Genomic DNA, 2,052 nt, shown 5'->3' with positions numbered 1-2,052 from the left:
ATAGACTAGACTATAGACTAGACTATAGACTAGACTATAGACTAGACTATAGACTAGACTATAGACTAGACTATAGACTAGACTATAGACTAGACTATAGACTGTAGAGTAGACTATAGACTAGACTATAGACTAGACTGTAGACTAGACTATAGACTAGACTATAGACTAGACTTTAGACTACACTATAGACTAGACTGTAGACTAGACTATAGGCTAGACTTTAGACTACACTATAGACTAGACTATACACTAGAATATATCCTAGACTATACACTAGAATATATCCTAGACTATACACTAGAATATATCCTAGACTATACACTAGAATATATCCTAGACTATGGACTAGACTATAGACTAGAGTATAGACTAGACTGTACACTAGAATATATACTAGACTATAGACTACACTGGATTATATAGCTGCCTATATTTGGAATAAAAAGTATATTGTTTTCGCTTACCTATCACCACGAAAATGTATGATATTATTTTTAACATAAAATTCGGAATCCTTATAACCCCAACCATACCACTTGAGAACGTCTTGTCTGTAAAAGAATTCGTTCCAAAAATAATTAGGTCAATTTAAACAATTCTCTTTTTTTTATTTTTTGCAAACACTAAAGTAAATAAAAACCACCCCTCCAACCGAGAAGTAATACAAAAAAATACAAAAATGTGTATGTGTTTGCTCATGTCTTTTGGGGGGGTGTGTTCGTTTTTTCGCTTTAATGGTATTGGTACTGAAAACAAACCTTCTTTTAGGGAACACACCATTAACATCCTTTGATAGACGTTCATCTAAAGTTATGGACGCCTTAAAGGCGCTTTTCGATTTCTGTTGTTTACAAGAAGTAACTTGATTTTCTTTGTTATTTATTGCATTTACTGTTAAATCCTTTTCCGGTTTATTAATATAAATTATACATTTATTGTTAGCAGCCATTATTTAAGTTTCTAGTGTTGTGATTTATATTAAAGATTTTCCTTGTTATTTATCGATTTTTAGCCACACAACACTGGTTTTCTTTATTTTTTTATAGGGAATTCTTAAAGGATTTTTCTTTTGGCATTTAGTTGTTTGTTTTGTAATTATTATAAAATTTTCTAGTTATTAAATTAATTTTTAATAATTTAAATCAGTTTTTTTTATTTAGAATTTTATCTATTAATGTTTTTATTTAGTTTTTCTTGTAATTATAAATGTTTAGCTAAAAATTTTTGACAGCTTTCTTTAACAACTTGTCTATTCCAACTGCCAGACAATAAAATATCAAGGGGGTTTATTTCGGTCGAAATGTTCTATATAAAATAACAACAACATAACACACTCGTTAAAATCACTCATACGCTCATTTACTCAATGTAATGTAGTTCTCTGCATAGAGAAGGATACATAGAGCAGAAACCTGGCATAAAAAATGCTTTTGGTTATGTTTTCCAATGCATAGCTTACTTACAAAACATGTCAAACTCTTATTGGTTTTATATTAATGGTCCTTAAAATCCTTGCCAGCAGAGTTTCCTTTCTTGCTCTATAAATGTATTTCTGTAATTTTAAAGGGAGTAAATTCACAGAGAGAGTTTAAGTGGACTTTTATTTGAATACAAAAAATTGAGTTGTATTATTTAATTTTATTTTCAAAAATTGTTTTGTATTATATTTTTTATTAAATGTTCTAAATATTATTGTAATTTTAACCTTTGCTTATAAAATATTATGTAAATTGTTCACTTTTTACACAGAAGTTTGTTTTGATTTAATTTTGCGTGCGCATTGCTTTTAGCTGCCGGTATGTGCAGCAATTTCTTCTTGTCATCCCTTCTTTCTTTAATTCTTGCACGTTTTAGCAAATACGTAATAAGTGAACTACAATTAAGACCACAGGCGAAAAGCGGCAGACTACAGTCAACTAGAATTAAAATATAACTGAACTAGAAAGAGAACTGAACAAGAACTGAACTAGAACTGAACTAGAACTGAACTAGAACTGAACTAGAACTGAACTAGAACTGAACTAGAACTGAACTAGAACTGAACTAGAA

At 29.6% G+C, this 2,052-nt stretch overlaps 1 protein-coding gene across 3 annotated transcripts; it reads right to left on the bottom strand.

Moving 5' to 3' along the window:
* Positions 1-394: 394 nt before the first annotated feature.
* LOC124421172 (alkyldihydroxyacetonephosphate synthase-like) lies at positions 395-1,974 on the bottom strand. 3 transcript variants are annotated; one of them, XM_046956009.1, is made up of 4 exons: positions 1,467-1,687; positions 904-1,308; positions 762-873; positions 395-554 (listed from the first exon to the last, which is right to left on the bottom strand). In XM_046956009.1, the coding sequence occupies exons 2-4, from the start codon at positions 950-952 to the stop codon at positions 464-466; spliced, it is 252 nt and encodes an 83-aa protein (XP_046811965.1). In that variant the 5' UTR covers positions 953-1,308; positions 1,467-1,687; the 3' UTR covers positions 395-463. The 3 variants fall into 3 exon arrangements, with proteins under 3 accessions (XP_046811965.1, XP_046811964.1, XP_046811963.1); XM_046956008.1 differs by lacking the exon at positions 1,467-1,687 and adding an exon at positions 1,709-1,974 and having other exon boundaries at positions 762-1,308; XM_046956007.1 differs by having other exon boundaries at positions 762-1,308; positions 1,467-1,676.
* Between the last annotated feature and the right edge of the window lie 78 nt (positions 1,975-2,052).

The sequence above is a fragment of the Lucilia cuprina genome, unplaced genomic scaffold (genome assembly GCF_022045245.1).
Source record: "Lucilia cuprina isolate Lc7/37 unplaced genomic scaffold, ASM2204524v1 Scaffold_3971, whole genome shotgun sequence".
Taxonomy (NCBI): domain Eukaryota; kingdom Metazoa; phylum Arthropoda; class Insecta; order Diptera; family Calliphoridae; genus Lucilia; species Lucilia cuprina.
The sequence above is the reverse complement of the archived record's forward strand: the minus strand, read 5'-3'. Positions and strand labels throughout refer to the sequence as shown.